Consider the following 24,240-nt stretch of genomic DNA (forward strand, 5'->3'; position numbering starts at 1 on the left):
CCACCACCACCACCACTGAGTGCCCTGTCACGACTACCGCCACTCCCACCACCAGCACCACTGACTCACCAGTCACGACTACCGCCACTTCCACCACCAGCACCACTGACTCACCTGTCACGACTACCGCCACTTCCACCACCACCACCACTGAGTCCCCTGTCACGACTACCGCCACTTCCACCACCAGCACCACTGCCTCACCTGTCACGACTACCGCCACTCCCACCACCAGCACCACTGACTCACCAGTCACGACTACCGCCACTCCCACCACCAGCACCACTGACTCACCAGTCACGACTACCGCCACTCCCACCACCACCACCACTGACTCACCAGTCACGACTACCGCCACTTCCACCACCAGCACCACTGACTCACCAGTCACGACTACCGCCACTCCCACCACCACCACCACTGACTCACCAGTCACGACTACCGCCACTTCCACCACCAGCACCACTGACTCAACTGTCACGACTACCGCCACTTCCACCACCAGCACCACTTACTCACCAGTCACGACTACCGCCACCTCCACCACCAGCACCACTGAGTCCCCTGTCACGACTACCGCCACTTCCACCACCAGCACCACTGACTCACCAGTCACGACTACCGCCACTCCCACCACCAGCACCACTGACTCACCAGTCACGACTACCGCCACTTCCACCACCAGCACCACTGACTCACCAGTCACGACTACCGCCACTCCCACCACCAGCACCACTGACTCACCAGTCACGACTACTGCCACTTCCACCACCAGCACCACTGACTCACCAGTCACGACTACCGCCACTCCCACCACCAGCACCACTGACTCGCCAGTCACGACTACCGCCACTCCCACCACCAGCACCACTGACTCACCAGTCACGACTACCGCCACTCCCACCACCAGCACCACTGACTCACCAGTCACGACTACCGCCACTTCCACCACCAGCACCACTGACTCACCAGTCACGACTACCGCCACTCCCACCACCACCACCACTGACTCGCCAGTCACGACTACCGCCACTCCCACCACCAGCACCACTGACTCACCAGTCACGACTACCGCCACTCCCACCACCAGCACCACTGACTCGCCAGTCACGACTACCGCCACTCCCACCACCAGCACCACTGACTCACCAGTCACGACTACCGCCACTCCCACCACCAGCACCACTGCCTCACCTGTCACAACTACCGCCACTTCCACCACCAGCACCACTGCCTCACCTGTCACGACTACCGCCACTCCCACCACCAGCACCACTGACTCACCTGTCACGACTACCGCCACTCCCACCACCACCACCACTGACTCACCAGTCACGACTACCGCCACTTCCACCACCAGCACCACTGACTCACCAGTCACGACTACCGCCACTTCCACCACCAGCACCACTGAGTCCCCTGTCACGACTACCGCCACTTCCCCCACCAGCACCACTGACTCACCAGTCACGACTACCGCCACTCCCACCACCAGCACCACTGACTCACCAGTCACGACTACGGCCACTTCCACCACCAGCACCACTGACTCACCAGTCACGACTACCGCCACTTCCACCACCAGCACCACTGACTCACCAGTCACGACTACCGCCACTCCCACCACCAGCACCACTGACTCGCCAGTCACGACTACCGGCACTCCCACCACCAGCACCACTGACTCACCAGTCACGACTACCGCCACTCCCACCACCAGCACCACTGACTCACCAGTCACGACTACCGCCACTCCCACCACCAGCACCACTGCCTCACCTGTCACGACTACCGCCACTTCCACCACCAGCACCACTGACTCACCAGTCACGACTACCGCCACTCCCACCACCACCACCACTGACTCACCTGTCACGACTACCGCCACTTCCACCACCACCACCACTGAGTCCTCTGTCACGACTACCGCCACTCCCACCACCACCACCACTGACTCACCTGTCACGACTACCGCCACTCCCACCACCAGCACCACTGACTCACCTGTCACGACTACCGCCACTTCCACCACCACCACCACTGACTCACCAGTCACGACTATTGCCACTCCCACCACCACCACCACTGACTCACCAGTCACGACTACCGCCACTCCCACCACCAGCACCACTGACTCACCAGTCACGACTACTGCCACTCCCACCACCAGCACCACTGACTCAACTGTCACGACTACCACCACTCCCACTCCCAGCACCACTGACTCGCCGGTCACATCTAGCGTCACTCCCATGACCGCCACAACAGACTCGCCGGTCACGACTACCGCCACTACCACCACCACCACCACAGACTCACTGGTCACAACTACCACCACTCCCACCACCAGCACCACTGAATCACAGGTCACAACTAGCGTCACTCCCATGACCACCACAACTGACTCGCCAGTCACGACTACCGCCACTCCCACCAGCACCACAGACTCGCCAGTCACGACTACCGCCACTCCCACCACCAGCACCACTGACTCAACTGTCACGACTACCGCCACTCTCTCCACTACCACAACTGACTCGCTAATCACGACTACCGCCACTCCCACAACAACCGCCTCGCCGGCCACGGCTACCACCACTCCCACTCCCACCACCTCGACATTCACGACTACCACCACACCCACAACAACCACCTCGCCAGCCACAACTACCACCACGCCCACAACTACCACCTCGCCAGCCACAACTACCACCTCTCTGGCCACAACTCCCACCACTCCCACCACCAGCACCACTGACTCACCAGTCACAACTTCCGCCACTCCCTCCACCACCACAACTGACTCGCCAATCACGACTACTGCCACTCCCACAACAACCGCCTCGCCGGCCACGACTACAACCACTCCCACAACAACCGCCTCACCCATCACAGCTACCACCACTCCCACTACCACCACCTCGCCAGTCACGACTACCACCACACCCACTACAACCACCTCGCCAGCCACAACTACCACCACACCCACAACTACCACCTCGCCGGCCACAACTACCACCTCGCTGGCCACAACTACCACCACTCCCACGACCAGCACCACAGACTCGCCGGTCACAACTAGCGTCACTCCCATGACCACCGCCACTGATTCGCTGGTCCCGACTACCGCCACTCCCACCACCAGCACCACAGACTCGCCGGTCACGACTACTCCCACTCCCTCCACCACCACCACTGACTCACCTGTCACGACTACAACCACTCCCACAACCACCACCACCAGCACCGCCTTACCAGCCACGACTACAACCACTCCCACTACCACCATTTCGCCAGCCACGACTACCACCATTTCCACAACCACCATCACCACCTCGCCAGCCACAACTACCACCACAACCACCACCTCACCGGTCACAACTACCACCACTCTCACTACCACCACCACCACCTCACCGGTCCCAACTACCACCACTCCCACTACCACCACCACCACCTCGCCGGCCACCAATACCACCAAACCCACAACCACCACCTCACTGGCAACGACTATCACCACAACCACCACAACCATCTCGCCGGCCACGACTACCACCACACCCACCACCACCACCACCACCACATCGCTTACCACTACCAGCTCCGCCACGCCACCAGTTACAACTTCAACCACCACCACCACTACTAGACAGACCACTACAGGTGATTGTTTGGTTTTATTTTTCTGAATCTGTTTTCAATGGCTTCTATATAGCTGTGTGGGAAACTGGAAACTAATATGAAATTTAGCTGCTTCCTTTTCCTTGAGGCATTTTTTTCATGTAAGGCCTAACCCCAGATTCAGGTTTCATTTTTTTCAAATGAATATTTATTAGCATTTTCAATAACAACACAAAAACAAAAATAAACAAAAAATGACAAAAATACAAAAATACAAAAGTAAAAACACATAAAATTTCAATTGCTTATTTTCTTTTAACTTGCTTCTCAGACCTCCTCACACCTCCCCTTCTTGTATTCCAATTCAAATTATTAGCTCAGCAAATCCTTTTTACTTATTTCTCAACTTTAACTTAATAATTTATTTTAACATGTTATTATTTTATTTTTTCTCTTTCATCCATTTCCTCAATTTATTTTTACAAACCTTATTTTCATTTAATTTAGATCGTTTTAAGGACCAGTTTTAGCTTATCCAAACTTTAACATCAATACTTATACATCAATACTCATTCTTAAACATTTTTCCTAAAGTCGACCAAAATTCCCTTCCACGACTTTCCCAATTTTCGTACGAATAACAAAACAAAATAAAAACAAAACAAATTATAATTATATACCCTTTGGATTCCCAAACTCCACCCACCCCCTTCCCGGTTTCAGTCCCCAGCAAGTGTCCATCAGTCTCAATAGATTATTAGCCTGGAGATCTCACGTCCGAGGCTCTTAAATCTCTCTCAGTTCCTCTCTGCCGGCCTTTGTGATAGTCCTTAATGTTGAACCCCAAATCTCGGAGATGCTCCGGCCCAACAGGATCCATGTTTCTTCCAGCCAGACCTCCATACTTAAAAGTAAAGCCTATGGGGTATTCCAACTCTTGTTTCATACTCCTTTCCAGTCCAAAAGTCCCCAAAGCTCCAACTTCCACCTTAATCAAATTTATAATCCTTTGGTCTTCAGATCTCCACATAAGGAGATCTCTCAATTTTTCACTCTCCAATTCAGGCCAGACTTTCCACATCAAATTTTTATTTTCCTTTGCTGCCATCATGTCAGGCCTCAAATTACAGCTCTCCTTTGACATCTGCAAAATTACAGCTCCTCCTTCCTTCTCTTCAGGGGCAACATATGTCTCCTTTTCCATGTTCTCAAAGCTCTCAGGTTTCTCTATTTGTCCAATTGAATAGGCTTCCTGTTTCAAATCCTTATCAAATTCAACAATGTTATTTACTGTTATGTCCAGAGTTGTAACATTTGTAGCCAAAACATCGATTTGGCCTTGTAACTTTCCCAAGAGAACAAATGCTCTATCCAATTCAGCCTGAATTTTCCCTCCTCCAGCCATTCTTGTAATGTCCCTAAACCCCCTCTAGAAGGATTTTGGTTCCTTAATGTTCCTTTCAGCTTAAATCCAAAAAACAAGTTAGTTTGTATCAACCCTTCCTTATTTTCAACAAATTGTAACAAATATAGCCAGCAGAAGCAACAGAAACAAAGTTCTCTTTTTCCGTCTTGACAGCTAACTTGACAGCTGTCAAACTCTTCAATACTTCGTCAACAGGCTCTCTCGCGGGACACTCCCAGGTCCGGGGGGGGGGGGCAGGTGGAACTTCAGCTCCCAAAATAGTTCTTCATCCTCCAGTAAAATTTCTTATAATATCAAGCCGTGAAATTAAAGTCTTTTACAAGAAAGAAAAAAAGGATTCTCTCGACCTTAGTTAGCAGGTCCTTTGCTTTAAATTATTTACAAAGAGGGGGGGGCGGACTTCCTTTTTAAACCTTCCCCGCTTGTGCCTAATTCATCAAAATTTCATTAAATTCCAATTTCCATACTACTCACGGGTTGTTGCTTTAGACTCCAATTGTTCAAAGGAAAAAGTCAGCGCTCTCCGACAATGGCATTGCGGCTTCACTCCGCAGAAGAAGCAGTCTACACTCAGCACCGCGCCGCACCCCATCCCCGTTCCAGAGCCTTTAAAAAGGCTCCTTCGCAGCTTGGGGGGGCGCAAATGGTGCCCGCCGAGTCACCACGCTCACAGGCATCCGCGCCTGTGATTTTTAAGGGTCCCCGCGTCACCGCAGCGGCAAGACCCGATCCTGCGGAGCCGGTTCCCTCCAGAGCTCAGAGGGAATCCGCCATTAGTCGATGGCGCTAACCCGGAAGTCCAGGTTTCAGAGTTCTGTAGCCCTTCCATTTCATCTGCACGGGGAACCTTTGACTTTAACCTGGTGGTTTCTGGAATTTCTGAGTTCCCTGAGTTTTAGTCATTATCAGATTTCTGGTTCTCCTTGCCCCAGAGGAGCCTTCCTTTTCTCTGGGAAGCTTCTGCAAGGTTTCTGCTGAGGCGCTGATACTTCCTACAGATATGTCTTGGCTGAGGAAGATGCCTTGTGGCACAAGAATGCCATGAAGACCAGCCTCCTAACCAGTTACTTCCAGTGCTTTTTTTCTGGGGATACACAGGGGTACACATACCCCTAAACATTTTATGAATCTTCGTACTTTTGTCCATTTACTGTATTTATTTCCCCCCGATTTGAACTATAAAATCGTGATTTTCTTGAGTCAAAATGAGAGTACCTCTAAACATTTTTTAAAGAAAAAAAGCACTGGTTACCTCAGTTCCCCCTCCCATGGCAATCCATTTTCATTGGCTTGCATCTCCTTCTCTTTCTTGCCTTGCTGTGGTCTAAGCCACTGACCCTCTTGGGCTTGCTGATCATAAGGTCAGCGGTTCGACGGGGTGAGCTCCCATTGCCCTGTCCCAGCTCCTGCCAACCTAGCAGTTCAAAAGCACACCAGTGCAAGTAGATAAATAGGTACCACTGTGGCTGGAAGGTAAATGGCATTTCCATGCATTCTGGCTTCCATCACGGTGTCCTGTTGTGCCAGAAACAGTTGTGCTGGCCACATGACCCGGAAAGCTGTCTGTGGACAAACGCCGGCTCCCTTGGCCTGAAAGCGAAATGAGCGCCGCAACCCCATAGTTGCCTTTGACTGGACTTAACCATCCAGGGGTCCTTTACCTTTTTACAATTTTACCACAGAAGGCAAAGGAAGTTTGCCACTTCAGCGGATAATGGCATGAAATTGGAGTTTGGCCATAGTGATTTGAACATTTTAGAGTGTGATTTTTGGCAACTGGCTGCAAAGGGGTTGTACACATTCAGTGTGGACAAGGGACATTCAATGTGGACAGTGTGGACAAGGGAAGGTCAGTGTTGATTTCCCTGCAACAACGCTCACCAACTTCCAAAATTAACAGGAATGAGGGCCTTGGTACCATGCCTGCCAACATGGCCCAAAGCTGGATTAGACAGGGCACTTCTAAAACCTTTCAGATGAACTTAATACGTTTGTTATTTAAGTGTATTTTGGAAGCTGCTACGCGGGTGGCATTGTGGGTTAAACCACAGAGCCTAGGACTTGCTGATCAGAAGGTCGGCAGTTCGAATCCCATCAACGGGGTGAGCTCCCGTTCCTCAGTCCCAGCTCCTGCCAACCTAGCAGTTCGAAAGCACATCAAAGTGCAAGTAGATAAATAGGTACCGCTCTGGCGGGAAGGTAAACGGCATTTTTGTGCGCTGCTCTGGTTCGCCAGAAGCGGCTTAGTCATGCTGGCCACATGACCCAGAAGCTGTACGCCGGCTCCCTCGGCCTATAGAGCAAGATGAGCGCCGCAACCCCAGAGTCGGCCACAACTGGACCTAATGGTCGGGGGTCCCTTTACCTTTACCTTACCTTCCCGCTCCACTCTTCTTCAACCTGTGGCACCTTAAAAGAGTAGCAAGTGTTTCATGGCATCCTCGGCTGAGATAAAATTTTCAGCTCTGAGGAATTGTGAAACGTTACTTGAGTGTCAAGAAGAATTTCACTTTCCCTCTGTGTTTTTCTCTATATACCTGTACATTAGATTGCTGCTAACCACATTTTGTGGGGGAAACCTTCTCTCTTCCAGAAACGTGTGAAAATGGGGGAACACATGATGGCATCAAATGTTTGTGCCTTAGCAATTTCTATGGGCCGAAGTGTGAGTTCCCAGTTGAAGACATGCCTTTTGAAGTGGGTAAGTAGAACCGAGAGCAACCTGACCCCTATTCCTGGCAGAGCAGACCAAGTACACTCCAATCCCCCTTTTGCGCCGAATATAAGATGGGAAAGACTAGGGTATCATGAAACATCAATAATAATAACAGTCTGATCCAATACAAAAAAGTCACAATAACTTAAAAATAAACAACCTATATCAAATAAAGTGATATTCAAAAATCCGTTAGAATCTAACAGTAAGCAGTAAAATTAAATATCGGCAAATAATAAACCGTTCAGACTTATCCACTGCAATGAAGAATGATTAAACTACAAACCATAAAAGTAACAGCAAGTCACAATGCATAAAATTACCGCAAAACGTACAAAATGATGTATTAACAACAACTACTACTACTAATTATTAAGTTATTAAATTAATTATTAAATTAAGTTATTCAGCTATCTTCTCTTTAAAAGACATCTAGGGGGGGTTGGGAGGGGTAAAGCAGAAATATTTGGGGTGGGGACCACAGTTGGGGGCTTTAAGCCGCATGTTTAAAGCACTCTTAACCACTACAGCGGCCATAGCTTCCCTGCAAAGAATCCAGGGAATTGTAGTTTGTTCCGGGTCCTGGAAATTGTAGATCTGTGAGGGGTTTTCTGACAGCTCTCAAACCTTTGTATGTATAAATATGATGATGACATTAAAAGCTTCCCTAAACAGGGCTGCCTTCAGATGTCTTCTAAAAGTTTGGTAGTTATTTTTCTCTTTGACATCTGGTGGGAGGGCGTTCCACAGGGAGGGCGCCACTACCGAGAAGGCCCTCTGCCTGGTTCCCTGCAACTTGGCTTCTCACAACGAGGGAACCGCCAGAAGGCCCTCGGCACTGGACCTCAGTATGATATAAATGAGATTAGACATTTATATGGCACTTTTGAGCTCTTAAAAGAGCACTCAGAGTACAACAAATCCCACGGACAAAGTTATAAAGAGAGAAAATCATATCTAATCTTGGCAAGGATGCGATTTCTCCTTTTCTAATTTGCTCTTGGAATAGAGCCATTAGCAACAGCTGTCAAGAATCGCAAGGGAGCCTTTGACCTTTGGGCAAAATACCACGTTGTGTTAAAGACGCTTTTTTTAAAAAAGGCTTACGCTGACCATTTTTATTTCGAAGGAAAGCGGAATTCCCTACACCTTTGATCTGGATTCCACTCTAAATCTGGATTGGAGCCCCCCAGTAGATTCACACCCCAGCTGCTCTTTGCCCCTGTAGGTCATGCTTATGGCATCTTTGGGGTGTAAATATCAGCTGTGGGGTGGGGGCAATCCCTCCAGCATAATCAGAAGCAATGCCTATAAAACCGGGCAAGGCTTCTGCAAATACAGACTTTTTTCCTGGCAGAGGCAGGTGTTCCTAGACCAGGCATAGGCAAACTCCGGCCTCCAGATGTTTGGGACTACAATTCCCATCATCTCTGACCACTAGTCCTGTTAGCTAGGGATGATGGGAATTGTAGTCCCAAACATCTGGAGGGCCGGAGTTTGCCTATTCCTGTCCTAGACTGAGGATCAGCCAAATCTGAACCAGGAAGGGGTCAATTAAAGTATAACTAATAGCCATAGGGGGACGCAGGTGGCGCTGTGGGTTAAAGCCTCAGCGCCTAGGGCTTGCCGATCGAAAGGTCGGCGGTTCGAATCCCTGCGGCGGGGTGCACTCCCGCTGCTCGGTCCCAGCGCCTGCCAACCTAGCAGTTCGAAAGCACCTCCGGGTGCAAGTAGATAAATAGGGACCGCTTACCAGCGGGAAGGTAAACGGCGTTTCCGTGTGCGGCTCTAGCTCGCCAGAGCAGCGATGTCACGCTGGCCACGTGACCCGGAAGTGTCTCCGGACAGCGCTGGCCCCTGGCCTCTTAAGTGAGATGGACGCACAACCCCAGAGTCTGTCAAGACTGGCCCGTACGGGCAGGGGTACTTTTACCTTTACCTTAATAGCCATAACTAACTATTACTAATAATATTACTAATCTGCCATTTAGACATTTGCCCTGCCCCATTGCAACCCATGTTAAGTTCTAGTGTTAGGAGACGGGAAGAAAAACTTCTGTTTCTCCACATCATACATTTTATACGGTTTTATTTTTCTTATTCGTGTCCTTCTTAGTGGGGTGTGGTTCCCCCTTAACTAAAACACCTCCAGCATTTTAGCAGTTCCTCAGAGGGGACATGTTCCAATCGCCTGATGATCGATCTCCTACCATTTTAGAAAGTGTGCCCGTGACAATTGAAGTCCAAGTGAAAATCACCAACAAGGAGTTTGTTCCAGAGCTTGAGAACCAAGAGTCAGAAGCATATAAGAGCTTGGAAGAGGAATTTAAGATGCAGGTAACAATGAGCCATTGGCTCATCCTTCAATACCCTGCTCTGTTGGTTATAGAGTTCTCTTTCATTCTGTTTACCTTCCCTCTCTAAATGACTCCAGCCTGGATTATTAAAAGATTCTGTATTTTTCCTCTCCACAATTTAGATGGACAATGTTTATCAGGGCGTCTCTGGATACCAAGGTGTGGTGATCTTAAAACTGCGGTAGGTACCTGAAGCAGAGACCACTTTGAGATGCAATATTGTCCAGTGGCCTATCCATGTTTCAGATTTGGCTAAGGTGAAACCAGTGAACGAGTCCTCCTGGCTACCTGTTGCCACCCTACCAGGTCCCTCTCTCCTCAAAGGAAACCCAAGAGGTTGTTGTTCCCAGAATCCTCCTTGTTCCATATCATTCCCAGGCACCAAATCTCTCCCTAGGAGATCTTAGGCTGCTGCTGTCTGTACTCCTGTTATCTGGATGACTAACGTTCATCTATTGATTGAAGAGTAGCCCATTTTTTGAAAACATCCCCAGTCTAGATTCCAAATCAAGAATGTTTCCACAAGCAGAGACAGTTCGTGCATTGTTGTTGTTGTTGTCGTCGTCGTCCTTGTCCTCCTTGTCGTTGTCATTAATAATTTTTATTAGTTTTCAATTACAATCCAATACAGTGGTACCTCGGGTTACATACACTTCAGGTTACAGACTCCACTAACCCAGAAATATTACCTCGGGTTAAGAACTTTGCTTCAGGATGAGAACAGAAATTGTGTGGCGGCAGCGGGAGGCCCCATTAGCCAAAGTGGTGCTTCAGGTTAAGAACAGTTTCAGGTTAAGAACGGACCTCCGGAACGAATTAAGTACTTAACCTGAGGTACCACTGTAATAGCCTCATTATAACAATACCAATTTATAATACAATTACTAATACCAGTCTTTCAAATACCAAATTATATAATTTAGATAAGGTCCCCCCATCCCCCCTGCGTGCTAGAATTGATGGTTTGATGATTTCTTTATTTCCGTGTTACAAAATCTTATGAATTTCAATTACATTCTGGTCATAATAACAATCCCTTATACGACAACTTCCATTCATGCTGACACATTAAATGATTTATAAAACTGCAAATGAGGCACTCAAACGATATCCTTGTTCTTCCTGTGTGTGGCAATTATTCTGTCCGTGGTGTTTCTTCCTGTCCTTGTAAAATGTTCTGTCTATCTTTTCCAGTTGTTGCTGTTATCCATCATGCATTGGGCGGAGCTGATATCCCATTGTTGTTGTCCATGCATTGTTATGCATTTGGCTTGTGCGCCATACATTGAAAGCACATTGCATTCTGCAAATAATCATGGGAACTGGAGGGCATCTATCAGAGATCTGCAATTCCCAACACCCTTCACAAACTACAGCTCTCAGTATTCTTTGGAGGAAAACATGTCCCTTAAATGTATATGGTGTGCATACAGCCATGCTGATAGAACAAGATTTAGGCTGCCCCCGTAGCACTGATCTTGCACATTCATAAGGACATAAGTGAATTTCCAGTTTTGGCTTTCTCCTCGTCAACGTGCACCCCTGCCGCATAGCTGTCAACCGTCCCTTATTTGGCGGGAAACTCCCTTATCCCAGCGCCATGTCCCGCTGCTGTCCCTTATTGATGATGTCCCTTGAATTTCCTGGGTTTCATGCTCGCCCAGCTTGGGAGGGAAGCAGTGGCCCGGGGTCCTCCGCTGCGCGAGAGAGCGCACGCTGGCGTCTTGGTGCGAGTTCTATCAGCCCTTCCCCGCACGAGAGGGGGGAGAGAGAGACTCTAGCCCACGCCGCCCGCAAGCCCGGAGGCGGCAGCGGTGGTGGCAGCTGAGGAGGCAGCCTGAGGGAGGAGGAAGAGGAGGGGATGGGGAGGGACGCAGAAGGGCGGTGCTTCAGCAGCCGCGGCCACACCGCAACCGCCTCATGCCAGATTGACAGCATCTGTCAATCCTACCAATGTATGTAACTCTTTACAACAGCAAAATCCCTTATTTTGGCTGCTGATCCCTTATTTTTGAGGCTGCTCCTCCCTTATTTTCAAATCTGTAAGTTGACAGCTATGCCCTGCCGTGCTCTTTTTAACAACAAAATGGTGGTTGAGATATTGCCCTTTTTCATCACTGTGTTAGGAAAGGCAGCATTATCGTGGACCACGAAGTCATCATTAAAGCTGTAATAAACAACGATGTGAACATCATTGACAAAACTGTCCAGAATTTGACAGAGGTCGTGCGGAAGCAGCTGACTGCTGTCAACTCCACTCAGGAGGAATGCAATACCAGGAACTCATGTAAGCTCTGGGCAACAGTCTTTCAGTTGGAGATAATATTTCAATATTATTGTGTCCTCCTGGCTAGAGAAGGGTACTCAAAAGGTTCCATGGCTGGGAGTCCCTCCACAAAATAGGAGGCCATATCTAGAGAAGGAGTCAGATTGATTTCTTGCAGCAAAAACAAGAAAAGGGGTTGTGGCACCTTGAAAAAATTCATTATGGCATAATAAGCTGTTATGGACTAACTCAGGCTTCCTCAACCTCGGTCCTCCAGATGTTTTGAGACTACAATTCCCATCATCCCTGACCACTGGTCCTGCTACCTAGGGATCATGGGAGTTGTAGGCCAAAAGCATCTGGAGGGCCAAGGTTGAAGAAGCCTGGACTAACTTCTACTTCATCAAATGTTTCAGGGAGCCAAGGTGTGTGTGCCTGATTTCCTCCAACTCCATCCACCTATTTCTAACAAGAGCTTCTTTCACATACCGTCCAACATTTCTCCGATGAAAATAGGGACTTCCTATTCCATTATTGGGACGCGGGTGGCACTGTGGGTTAAACTACAGATCGTAGGACTTGCTGATCAGAAGGTCGGCGGTTCAAATCCCCGTGATGGGGTGAGCTCCTGTTGTTCGGTCCCTGCTCCTGCCAACCTAGCAGTTCGAAAGCACGCATTGCAATTAGATAAATAGGTACTGCTCTGGTGGGAAGGTAAATGGCGTTTCTGTGTGCTGCTCTGGTTCGCCAGAAGCGGCTTAGTCATGCTGGCCACATGACCCGGAAGTTGGCTCCCTCGGCCAGTAAAGCGAGATGAACGTCGCAACCCCAGAGTCGTCTGCGACTGGACTTAACTGTCAGGGGTCCCTTTACCTTTACCTATTCCATTATTATTATTATTATTATTATTATTATTATTATTATTATTATTCCCCACCCACCTGACCTATGTTCAAGATTACATGACAGCATATACCTCTCCACACTTTTCCAGTATAAAATAGTACAGTATAATTATATTAATCTATTATTAAAATGATAGAATTACCTTCTTTAGAGAGACTTTAGAGAGACTGTCGGGGCACTTTGAAGAGGTGCAGAAAAAATATATAAGAAAGGAAATAAGTAAAATCATGCAATGTAACCATCTCTTTCTTTCCGCAGCATTTTGCTTTTCAGCTCCACCTGACCCTATTCTGAGCGCAAGCACAAATTTTTCAGCTGAAGGTGAGTCCCAGAATTAGGGAGGGACAGAGGGATTATTTATGCACTTGCAGCCTGTCCAATGAGAGCAAAAACAGTGAGCTGCCTGGAATTGGTCCTGCATGCTTGCTCATTCTAAGCCCAAGGGGAGCTGCCTGCCTGTTCTTCTGGCTACATCATGGTGTTACCAAGTTGGCACTGCCAGGCGTCTTTTCTTCTCTTTCATGGCGGGATAGTTTGGCAGAGATGCCCTCCAACATTCCTCAGATGAAAACTGGGACATTCTATTCCACATCAGTATCACCAGATCCACACTGATCAGTTAAACCAGGGGTCAGCAAACTTTTTCAGATCCACTGTCCCTCAGACCTTGTTGGGGGCCGGACTATATTTTGAAAAAATAATAATGAATGAATTCCTATGCCCCACAAATAACCCAGAGATGCATTTTAAATAAAAGCACACATTCTACTCATGTGAAAACACCAGGCAGGCCCCACAAATAACCCAGAGATGCATTTTAAATACAGTGGTGCCTCGCAAGATGAAAAGAATCCGTTCCACGATTCTCTTCGTCTAGCGGTTTTTTCGTCTTGTGAAGCAAGCCCATTGACAGATTAGCGGATTAGCGCTATTAGTGGCTTAGCGGCTTTTAGCGGCTTTTAGCGGCTTATCAGCTTAGCGGATAAGCGGATAAGCGGCTTAGCAGCTTAGAAAAAGGGGGGGAAAGGGGAAAAAACCCGCAGGAACTCGCAAGACATTTTCGTCTTGCGATGCAAGCCCATAGGAAATTCGTTTTGCGAAGCACCTCCAAAACGGAAAACCCTTTCGTCTAGCGGGTTTTCCGTCTTGCGAGGCATTCGTCTTGCGGGGCACCACTGTATAAGGACACATTCTGCTACTGACACATTCTACTCATGTATAAACACGCTGATTCCTGGACCGTCCATGGACCGGATTTAGAAGGCGATTGGGCTTTTAGAGATGCTTAGGTGGGGCATGGCCAAAAAAGGTCAGGAACCACTGTCGTAGTCGCTGCTGCCCTGGACCCCCTCTCCCCACCAGCAGTACCCACTGAGCTGCCTCTGCTTCCCTGAGTGTGACTTTGGTCCCAGACAGTCCTGGCCAAGGGGAGGGGAGGGGCAGGCAGCTGGGCGAGCAAGTGGAGCTGGGTTTATTGGGGCGGGGGGCACAGTGCAGCCCTGCTTGGCTCTAGTGGGTGGGTGGGTGGCCGCTGCAATGAATGAAAAGGTGGAGAAAGATTTTAGGTTTCTTTAAGGGGAGAGGGGAAGGCTTGCATCTGTGAATCTGGGGCTCTGCCTGACAAAGCGAGAAGCCATGATAGCCTTAAGGCCATGATAGCCTTAAGGTCATGAAGGTCCTGGCGGTTTTTGTGGCAGTGGTTTCTTCTTCTTTCTCCTTCCCAGCTGCTTGCAGACAAAACATCGATCCCAGATATGCAGACTACTATTACCCCGATAACTCCACAGGCACGCTGCGCTGTATCTCTGACTGCACCAAGGACACCAAAAACACCATGAACTGCAACAATGGCTTATGTAGCATATCTGAAAGAGGCCCTTACTGCAGGTAAGCGGACAGAGGAGCTGGGAGCAGAAATATCCCTGGATCCGGGCATCCCATTGCAAACCTGAATTTGTGCCAGTACGTGATAGAATCCCAGCTGAAAACTGTGACAGTCTGAAAGAGCCCTGTTCCTCTTCTTCTCCCCCGGCAAGAAAATCCAGATCTGGGCTTAGGTGCAAATAAGTCAGTGGCTGCATGAGGGGTGCCCGGCAAGGTTTTGGGAAGGGGGAATGCTCTCCCCTAAAACCACTTGCACATCTCTCCCATCTCCACCCGTCCTACATTCGTCCTACACTCAAGTAGGCCCCTGGCAGAGACACATGCCCAATTGGCATGATCTCTCCCTCCTGGTCGTTCGGGAACTTCAAAAGCTTTCTTCAGCCCAAACATCACAGCAATCGATGCCAACAGACACACTTAGGGATCCACAGAGTCTTCGCAGTTCGCGTGACAGACCTCAGCAACTCAGCATTTTGGCTATTTACTTTATTTACATATAAACACACACGGAGCACTGCAACATGGCTCCCTCTCTCTCTAGCATCAGACAGCAAAAAGAAAGAACAAAGGACAATAGGCCCACTTCACGGAACACAGGAACACAAACATCCTGTCTCCGTCACTTCCCACTCTGTGGAGTCAAAACATATACTGTCATGTGAAAGACAACAATCCCATGACTGCAATCACGGAGCAGGAATTCTAACACCCGACAAGGTCTTGGGAAGGGGGAATGCGCTCCCCTAAAACCACTTGCACATCTCTCCCATAGGTGCAGTGATGTGGAGTCTTTTTGGTACACGGATGATCGCTGCCAAACACGGATCCGAAAGAGCGATGTCGGCTTTGGGGTTGGGCTGGCTCTCCTTGCAGTGATCAGCACCGTCCTGGCGATATTCCTCCTCAGAGCCAGATGGAGGAAGTCTCGTTCCAGGTAAGAAGCACAAGAAGTGCATGGGTAAGATGCAGGCTGGAGGAGAATAACCTAAATTTCTGGTCCTTCTTAGCAGGGAGCCAAACCTAATGAGTTAGTGATTTCCTGGGATCTTGTATAGCAATGAGTAGGGGATCTGTTTGGTCCCACGAGCTGGATCAGGTTTGAACTCGCAGGGCAAATTTGACAGGTCAGTCGCCCGATGCCACAGTGCCAACTGCTGCAACATGCTTTGAAACCGTGGACTTCAGAGCATCTCTCAAGGTGCTGCTAAAACAAAGGCGCTTTCCTTCATTTTAGAAGGGGATTTTATGCATTGGAATCCCCTGATAAAATGAATGTTTTCTTCCCCATGTCTTAGCAGCGCATAACAAAGGGTGAGAGGAGCATTTTAGCTGGGGTTTTTGTGAAAATCCTTTTTTTACGTATTATTTTTTTATTATTATTATTTGCACTTTTAACAAAACAAAAAAAAGGAAGGGGAATAGATGTATAAAATGAAATAGAGGAAAATAAATGACGTACAAATAATACCACCACCGACAAAAGGAAACAAGCCACACAACACCATCACAGAATTGTAGAGTTGAAAGGGACCACAAGGATCATCTAGTCCAACCCCCTGAAATATACAGGAGTCTTTTTGCCCAATGTGGAACTTGAACACACAACCCTGAGATATCGGTATGCAACCTGTTCAAAGGTAGCCAGTACAGCAAGGTCCTTAGATGACTGAGTAATAGATGGTGAATATTCTTCCCCACAAGCTGAAAGCATAGGTCTTATGAACCATAAAGGTAAAGGTACCCCTGCCCGTACGGGCCAGTCGTGTCCGACTCTAGGGTTGTGCGCCCATCTCACTTAAGAAGCCGGGGGCCAGCGCTGTCCGGAGACACTTCCGGGTCACGTGGACAGCGTGACGAAGCTGCTCTGGCGAGCCGGCACCAGCGCAGCACACGGAAACGCCATTTACATTCCCGCTATAAAGCGGTACCTATTTATCTACTTGCACTTAGGGGTGCTTTCGAACTGCTAGGTGGGCAGGAGCAGGGACCGAGCAATGGGAGCTCACCCTGTTGCAGGGATTCGAACCGCCAACCTTCTGATCGGCAAGTCCTAGGCTCTGTGGTTTAACCCACAGTGCCACCTGCATCCCACCTTATGAACCATAAGAGCTAGCAAAAGGGAGAGGGCAGCCTGCGCTGGAAGAGCGGTGTTAGAAACTCAGATATATAAGTTACGTGCCAAATAGCTCCTTAAACCAGAGTTACAGTAACCAAAACAGAATGCCTAGTTGCCATTTTGGGGCCAGATAGCTCGAAAGTCCTATTTCTCAATATGGCCTTTTGGTTGCCGAAATTCGTTCTGAGTGTGCAGATAAAATATAACGGGTAGAATTCCGCAGGATGTGTTGCTAGTGTGTGAAAACAGTCGAGAGAATCCTCAGACGTGCACCTCCAGGTGATGGAGACATCACCTGGTTGCAAATGGCTGGTTTTGTTGTTGTTTAGTCATTTAGTTATGTCCGATTCTTCGTGACCCCATGGACCAGAGCACGCCAGGCACTCCTGTCTTCCACTGCCACCCGCAGTTCGGTCAAACTCATGTTCGTAGCTTTGAGAACACTGTTCAACCATCTCGTCCTCTGTCATCCCCTTCTCCTTCTGCCCTCCATCTTCCCCAAAATCAGGGTCTTTTCCAGGGAGTCTTCTCTTCTCATGAGGTGGCCAAAGTATTGGAGCCTCGGCTTCAGGATCTGTCCTTCCAGTGAGCACTCAGGGCTGATTTCCTTCAGAATGGAGAGGTTTGATCTTCTTGCAGTCCATGGGACTCTCAAGAGTCTCCTCCAGCACCATAATTCAAAAGCATCAATTCTTCGGCGATCAGCCTTCTTTATGGTCCAGCTCTCACTTCCATACATCTCTACTGGGAAAACCATAGCTAGGTGCAAAATGTACTTGGCACATGTTGAATGCTGTCATCCTTCTGTCTGTCTCCAGGTCCTAGTAATGACCTCTTGGTTGTTGTTCCTGCAGCTTCTCCGATGATGCTGAGGCCTGGTATGAGGAAGATGAGGAAGAGTGGAAGCCCTCAGGCGGTCTGACCATCATGAATGAAGGAGCTGCCGATGAACGTAAGGACTATTCATGTCATACATTAGGTAGCCTGTGTGTTGCCAAAGTCCATGGGCCAGGGATTGCTCTTCAAAGCTTAGGCTTGGGACCTCTTAGCAGTGCCACATACAGTGGTGCCCCGCAAGACAAACGCCTCGCAAGACGGAAAACCCGCTAGACGAAAGGGTTTTCCGTTTTGGAGGTGCTTCGCAAAACAAATTTCCTATGGGCTTGCTTTGCAAGACGAAAATGTCTTGCGAGTTCCTGCGGGGTTTTTTTCCTCCCCCCCCCCTTTTTCTAAGCCACTTATCAGCTGATCCGCTAAGCCACTTAACAGCTGATCCGCTAAGCCACTTATCAGCTGATCCGCTAAGCCGCTAAACAGCTGATCCGCTAAGCCGCTTATCAGCTGATCCGCTAAGCCGCTTAACAGCTGATCCGCTAAGCCGCTTATCAGCTGATCCGCTAAGCCGCTAAGCTGCTTATCAGCTGATCCGCTAAGCCCCTAAGCCGCTAATGGGCTTGCTTCGCAAGACGAAAAAACCGCAAGACGAAGAGACTCACGGAACGGATTCTTTTCGTCTTGCGAGGCACCACTGTATTACACTGGGATAAAACAAGGCCGTGAATCTATACCTGTGCAGAATACGTCTGTCTCTCGTGGAGGAACCACAAGCAGGCACCCCCTCCCCGCCATATTATGGAAGGCTTCCTGGCGTCCAGGCAGACTACAGCCATTCCACAAATTCTCTCCCTGTGTGTGTGACTTTACGGAGCAACTGAGTGGCAGGGTCAAGGGCCAATCTGTGCACAGGGCTGACCAGGAGTTTTGATGGCTTCCAGGAAAGCAAATGTCTTGCTTTGCAAAAAGCAAGGAGGAGGGCACTGCTGCAAGGGTTGTGTAGACCAGGAGCAAATCTGGGTGGGTGGGTGGGTGTGTTTTCTTGGTTTGTATGTAGCTTTCCCCCCTCCCCACATCCCATTGCTGCTCTCAGCAACAGCCCTCCCTTCCCTTTGGTCACAAGCTTGTTCTTTGAAGCACACAGGAGTCTTAGTACTCGGCTGCAATGAAAAGAACTGCAGTCGGGAAGGTATGCCCTCAAGGAAGGCTTTGCGATGGAGAAAACAGGCTCTCTGTTAAGGCCAATCATTCATTTTGCCTGTTCTGTGGCCCTTTCCTCCTCAGAAAGCCAAGACAAAAACAGGAGTTTCCAGGTCTCCCTGGACTCGGTTGATACGACGACACAGGTGAGTACAACCATCTCTCTTGCAAAGCTTCTCACTCCTCATCCTCCGGGACCAGCAACTGATGCAGAACTGGTAAATCAGGGAGGGGGGGCAGATGGAGACCTGCAAGGGAACATGTGGGAGCTGCCAGAATGAGCTTTGCAGCTTCATCATTACCAGGCGCTGTACACACACAAGCCCATTTGTAAAGTAAAGGTAAAGGGACCCCTGACCATTAGGTCCAGTCGTGGCCGACTCTGGGGTTGCGGTGCTCATCTCGCTTTATTGGCCGAGGGAGCCGGCGTACAGCTTCCGGGTCATGTGGCCAGCATGACGAAGCCGCTTCTGGCGAACCAGAGCAGCACACGGAAACGCCATGTTACCTTCCCGCCGGAGTGGTACCTATTTATCTACTTGCACTTTGACGTGCTTTTGAACTGCTAGGTTGGCAGGAGCAGGGACCGAGCAACGGGAGCTCACCCTGTCGCGGGGATTCAAACCACCGACCTTCTGATCAGCAAGCCCTAGGCTCTGTGGTTTAACCCACAGTGCCACCCACATCCCAGCCCATTTGTAGCACACACCAAAAATGTCATTTTCCTGAATCCAGAATTGTTAGTGCTGATCCTCAACTTAGAATCTGTATAGCTTGATTCTAGAGCTTGCTGCCCACCAGGGTGGGTGAGCTTACTTGATATACATTGGAAAACCTTCCCCTTGCTTCGGTAATCCATGTTTTCTCCCCTTTGCACATGCCTCAGGTTAATGAAGCAGGGGGTTAGCAGTGATTATGCTATTGCAATGCACCCACCCAAAATGTCATGAGGCAGGTCATGGGCGTAGCCGGGATTTATTTTAGGGGGAGCAGAAAAGACGCAATTGGCCAATTAGATCTAGAGGGGGGCAGCTGCCCCCCTGCCTACGCCCATGTGGCAAGTGTAGGTACACACCCATTGCTGGGACCGACTAGGTCTGTTTTCATCTGTTTCAAACGGCCACACTGCGGGATAATGCACGATCAATCTACAAAGAGCGATTACTTTTTGGATGAGACCAGTGTCGTGCATATGCAGCCTCAGGCACTCAGAGGTGAAAGCAGCAAACTTTATTGCAGTCTCCCTGCACACATTTCCCCATCCGTCTTTGTCTGAAGAACACACGCAAAGGCCCTTTTAGAAAATTGCCCCAGAATCAGTACAGGGCAGTAACCTACTGAAGCCACTGGAGGGAGCTGCAGTCATTATGATCTCCCCAACCAAAACAAAAGAGACCAAGTAGTGAAAACTGGAACTTAAACAGCTCCAAAATACAGTCGTACTGTACCTTGGAAGTCAAATGGAATCCATTCCAGAAGTCCGTTCAACTTCCAAAACGTTCGGAAACCAAAGCACAGCTTCCCATTGGCTGCAGGAACCTCCTGCAACCAATCGGAAGCCACGTTGGACATTCAGCTTCTGAAAATCTTTTGAAAACCAGAGCACTCACTTCCGGGTTTCGATCATTCGGGAGCCAATTTGTTCGGGAACCAAAGCTTTTGAGATCCAAAGTACGACTGTATAATTTGCATAAAGGCAAACAGGTCTTGCAACAGAAAGTTGCACTCTCTCTAAAGAGAGTGTTCCTATTTAGGATTGCAGCCAACCAGGCATGGTATGAGCCAGAGGTAGCCAACAGATATCTCCACATGCTATTGGACTACAGTTTCCAACATCTTTATCTGGACAACAGTGCTGTCACTCACCACTAAGGCTGTCAAAATAAATTTAAAAAATTGTCCAGTAGCACCTTAGAGACCAACTAAGTTGGTTCTGGGTATAAGCTTTTGTGTGTATGCACACTTCTTTAGATACTAAGGCTGTTGTTGTTTAAATCAGAGGAGTGATGTTGTTGTAGAGTTTACATGCAAACAGTAACCCAGTCTTAGTTAACTAGCTACAGGAAAGGTGATTAATCAGATGTAAAAAAGATTTTTGTAGATACATTACTTTTATAGGGCTTTATAACATTTCACCAATTGATTTCTGATTTCTTTGGGTGTCAAATGAACCCCAAATCTTTTGTGGAGCTCATAGAGTATCTGACCTATTCTCTTTGCAGTTGCAGTTCCAAAAACCAACAACATTAACCAACTATTGATCCCATCCTGGAACACATCCTGGAAATTCGACTGAATTACATCAAGGACCCTGAAAGCCCAACGCTAACAGCCAGACTATATTACAATTGTCTACATTCCTTCCTGGGAGAGAGTTTTGGGGCTTGGTATCGTTAGTATGATGAAGACACCCAGCTCTGTTTCTCCTTTCCACCTAAATCCAAGGAAGCTTGTCTCAGTTCTGGAGCAGAATCTGTCATCAGTAGTGGACCAGAGGAAGGTGAACAAACGGAAACTTAATCTGGACAAGACAAAGGTGCTCTTGGTCAGTCAGAAGACAGAACAGGGAATAGGGATATTGGAAACTGGTTGTTGTTGTTTTTTGATGACTGCTCCTAGACTTTGAAACTCCCTCCATACAGAACTTAGACTTGCTTTCTCCTTGTTGTCCTTCCACTGGCTAATGAAGACTTTCTTATTCCAACCGTGCTGTTGGGAAGTGACTGTTTGTGAGGAAAGGGCTGACACAATGATGTTTCTTATTGTAATTATCTGTATGTTCTAACAGAACATACACACACCCTTCCCTTGCATGCGAAGACAGGCTCCAGCAGATTGAGCGGACGAGATCGATAGTGGATCCGACGGTCCACAAGGCAGTTTCTGCACGTACTGTACGGGGAAGTGGCGGGCAGATGTGGCGTGTCAACCTGGGAAGGTAACCCATATAAGAGAAGGGAGAAACTGATCCTAAACTTCCACTGCATTGCGAGATATCCTAGGGAGAAGCAAAGGCTAAGGAGTGAAGCCTGTACAAACCTGGAGTCCCTAAGAAAGTTGGATGGCTCCTTGTATGCCTCCTTCTGGCAACTCCTGCAGCCAAGTTGTTGCCAAACGTCTTGCTCTGCTTTCCTTTGGACAGTATCAGCGAGGCTGAGAGGGGGGTCTTGTCGTCTGGGCAGCCCAGGACTCCAGGAGCACTGCCCAACATGTTTAAAGGTAAAGGGACCCCTGACCATTAGGTCCAGTCGTGACCGACTCTGGGGTTGCGGCGCTCATCTCGCTTTATTGGCCAAGGGAGCCGGCGTTTGTCCGCAGACAGCTTCCGGGTCATGTGGCCAGCATGACTAAGCCGCTTCTGGCAAACCAGAGCAGCGCACAGAAACGCCGTTTACCTTCCCACTGGAACGGTACCTATTTATCTACTTGCACTTTGACGTGCTTTTGAACTGCTAAGTTGGCAGGAGCAGGGACCGAGCAGCGGGAGCTCACCCCGTCGTGGGGATTCAAACCGCTGACCTTCTGACCAGCAAGCCCTAGGCTCTGTGGTTTAGACTCTCTAAACATGGGATCGGCTAGTGCTTCAAAAGCTCCAAGGAGGCTTGTTCTTCATTCTTTCATGCCCCTGGAGGCAGCTATCCCTCTCCACAAGGCTGAAAGTTGGCGCTTAGTCTTATGATGCGACTGCTGTGCAAACAAATGCAGCTTTAAATTAAGAACGGTGGGACATGCGGCAGGGCAATATATAGCAGGAGCAGGGACCGAGCAGCGGGTGCTCACCCCGTCGCGGGGATTCAAACCGCCAACCTTCTGATCGGCAAGTCCTAGGCTCTGTGGTTTGACCCACAGCGCCACCCGCTTGCTTTTAAATTATTACCCCACCTGTGAGCCACCTTGAGCTCCTCTCAGGGGGGAAAGTGGGATAGAATTAAATATAACATCAGCAGTGCCTCCACTTACCACAATGACCAAAAGCAAACACAGCAGGGCCAGGCAGGAAGATGTCAGTGTGAGGGTGTCTCCAAACAGGCAGTCCCATAATTCAATTCTATCTTTCTTTTTTAATTGAAATAATAATAATAATAATAATAATAATAATAATAATTTATTATTTGTACCCCGCCCATCTGGCTGGGTTTCCCCAGCCACTCTGGGCGGCTTCCAACAAAGATGAAAAATACACTAAAATGTCACATATTAAAAACTTCCCTGAACAGGGCTGCCTTCAGATGTCTTCTGAATGTCAGGTTGTTGTTTATCGCTTTGACATCTGATGGGAGGGCATTCCACAGGGTGGGCGCCACTACCGAGAAGGCCCTCTGCCTGGTTCCCTGTAACTTGGCCTCTCGCAGTGAGGGAACCGCCAGAAGGCCCTCGGAGCTGGACCTCAGTGTCCGGGCAGAACGATGGGGGAGGAGACGCTCCTTCAGATATACTGGACCGAGGCCATTTAGGGCTTTAAAGGTCAGCACCAACACTTTGAATTGTGCTCGGAAACGTACTGGGAGCCAATGTAGGTCTTTCAAGACCGGTGTTATATGGTCTCGGCGGCCGCTCCCAGTCACCAGTCTAGCTGCCGCATTCTGGATTAGTTGTAGTTTCCGGGTCACCTTCAAAGATAGCCCCACGTAGAGCGCATTGCAGTAGTCCAAGCGGGAGATAACCAGAGCATGTACCACTCTGGCGAGACAGTCTGCTGGCAGATAGGGTCTCAGCCTACGTACCAGATGGAGCTGGTAAACAGCTGCCCTGGATACAGATTTGACCTGTGCCTCCATGGACAGCTGTGAGTCCAAAATGACTCCCAGGCTGCGCACCTGGTCCTTCAGGGGCACAGTTACCCCATTCAGGACCAGGGAATCCTCCACACCTGCCCACCTCCTGTCCCCCAAAAACAGTACTTCTGTCTTGTCA

General features: G+C 49.0%; 1 protein-coding gene across 1 annotated transcript; it reads left to right on the top strand.

Moving 5' to 3' along the window:
- Positions 1 to 3,092: 3,092 nt before the first annotated feature.
- LOC307200389 (mucin-3A-like) lies at positions 3,093 to 22,480 on the top strand (the record flags this gene model as incomplete). Its single annotated transcript, XM_079948931.1, has 11 exons — positions 3,093 to 3,663; positions 7,641 to 7,748; positions 9,982 to 10,100; positions 10,243 to 10,301; positions 12,247 to 12,407; positions 13,551 to 13,613; positions 15,017 to 15,179; positions 15,949 to 16,110; positions 18,147 to 18,244; positions 19,411 to 19,472; positions 21,549 to 22,480. The coding sequence occupies 11 exons, from the start codon at positions 3,093 to 3,095 to the stop codon at positions 21,585 to 21,587; spliced, it is 1,605 nt and encodes a 534-aa protein (XP_079805057.1). The 3' UTR covers positions 21,588 to 22,480.
- Positions 22,481 to 24,240: the final 1,760 nt, after the last annotated feature.

The sequence above is a fragment of the Podarcis cretensis genome (genome assembly GCF_951804945.1).
Source record: "Podarcis cretensis genome assembly, chromosome: 13".
NCBI classification, from domain to species: domain Eukaryota; kingdom Metazoa; phylum Chordata; class Lepidosauria; order Squamata; family Lacertidae; genus Podarcis; species Podarcis cretensis.